General features: G+C 75.1%; 1 protein-coding gene across 1 annotated transcript in view; it reads left to right on the top strand.

Moving 5' to 3' along the window:
- UPF3A (UPF3 regulator of nonsense transcripts homolog A (yeast)) overlaps positions 1–843 on the top strand; it is a 9,416-nt gene extending 8,573 nt beyond the window's left edge. Inside the window, exon 8 of the mRNA XM_012734866.1 lies at positions 433–843. Coding sequence (XP_012590320.1) covers positions 433–843 — 411 coding nt within the window. The remainder of the gene's footprint in view (positions 1–432) is intronic.
- The last annotated feature ends 750 nt before the right edge of the window (positions 844–1,593 follow it).

Here is a 1,593-nt window from a genome sequence, read left to right as displayed (position 1 = left end):
GGGCGGCTGGGGGCGGGGGGCTGCTCGCGCCTGAGGCCCATGGGTCGGCCTCCCCGAGGCCCGTGGCTGCCGTGGCTCGTCCGGGCACTTCCCCTCCCGCCGCAGCAGGGCAAGGTGACGTGGGCGTTGCCCTGAGGGGCGAGTCCAGAACTGCCCACTGACGAGAGCGGCTGCGGGACGGCCGCGCACCGCCTGTGGGCCGGGCGCTGTGCCCCGAGCGTGTGCCTGCCTGCGGCGTCCCTGTCCCCCTCTCTGCGCCTCTGCTCGAACTACCTGGTCCCCGAGGCAGTGTCGTGGGGGTCTGGTTTCCAGGTGCCAGGTGGTGTCCCTTGGGCGCGTGAGGCCGCGGCCTGGACAGCACTGACTGCCCCCGGCCGAGGGAAGAGCGGGTGAGGCCGCGGGGGGCGAGGCGTCCTCCCTCACACGCCCCAGGAGGACGCCTCGGTCGCCGCTGTCCGGGCAGTGCCGCCCGTGGCGTCATTTTGCCGAAGCAGAGAAAGACCCTTCCTGGAGGCTCCGCAGGCCGCCGGCGGGCTGGGGCGCTGGACCTCCTGCTGCCCCGGGAGCCTCAGCCCGGCCCCCTCGGCCGCTGCAGTGCCCGAAGCCCTGACCTCCGTGAGCCCCGCGGCGCGGCACGTGGCGTCTGGGGAACGGGCGCCACGTCTGTGGGGGACCTTGCTGGAGGCGGCCTCCACAGATTCCCCAGCGCGGAGTGGGAGGTCGGTCTGGGCGATTCCCGGGAAGGCCGCGGGCGCCGCTCCCTGCAGCGGCAGCCAGGCCGCGGCCACCTTGCCCAGAGGCCTGCGTCCCTCCCCGAGGCGGACGGCGCTGGCCGAGACCTAGCGCGGCCCCGCCCCCACTCGCTCTAATTTCACGGGCGGCCGCTGCCTCACCTTTCGGGGCCCGGGCTCCTCAGCTCGCACGGCCTCTCCTGCCCCCAAAAGGAACCGGGACCCCCAGAGCCCTTCCTGAGACCCTCAAGGTAAAGTGGGCGGGCGGAGTTCTCAGCTGCGGCCGCGCCCCTGGGAGCAGGCGGGCGCTGAGAGGGCTGCGCCCGGGCGGGCCAGGCGGGCGGGCAAGGACGCGGCAAGAGCCGGACCTTCACGGCGACGCTGCCACCAGCCCAGCACTAGTGTCGGGCGCCGTCGCTCCACGCAAGTCAGGCAACAGTGGCACCAGTGGGCGGGCGGCGCTTCCCCGCGGGGGTGGGGGTGCGCCTGGCTGCCGCCGCGGCAGGGGTGCTGGGGTGCTGCTGGGCCCAGCCAGCGCCAGGGCCGCGGTCCCCTGGCGTCGCGCGCCCTCCTCGGTGGTCAACTGGCCACTTACCAGCCAGGGGGAGGCGCCTGGACCTGGGGGCACGGGCCGCCCGAGCCTCCGGCCAGCGACTGAGCGCCCCAGGGGTTCTGCAGGGCGAGGAGAGCCCAAGGCCGCGTGCTCAAGCGGGCGGCTGCGCCCACGGTGCTCAGGGAACAGGAGCTAGAGCGGGGCCGAGTCGAGTGTGCGTGGAGCGAAGCGCGTTCACCGGGGCTCCGCTAACCGCCGGCGGCGGCCTTGGCGCCCGCAGGCTTGCCGAGGGCCGGCTGTCCCGCGGGG

Source organism: Condylura cristata, unplaced genomic scaffold, assembly GCF_000260355.1.
Source record: "Condylura cristata isolate star-nosed mole 26May11 unplaced genomic scaffold, ConCri1.0 scaffold00081, whole genome shotgun sequence".
Taxonomy (NCBI): domain Eukaryota; kingdom Metazoa; phylum Chordata; class Mammalia; order Eulipotyphla; family Talpidae; genus Condylura; species Condylura cristata.
Note: the sequence above shows the minus strand (reverse complement) of the source record. Positions and strands in the feature narration are given on the sequence as shown.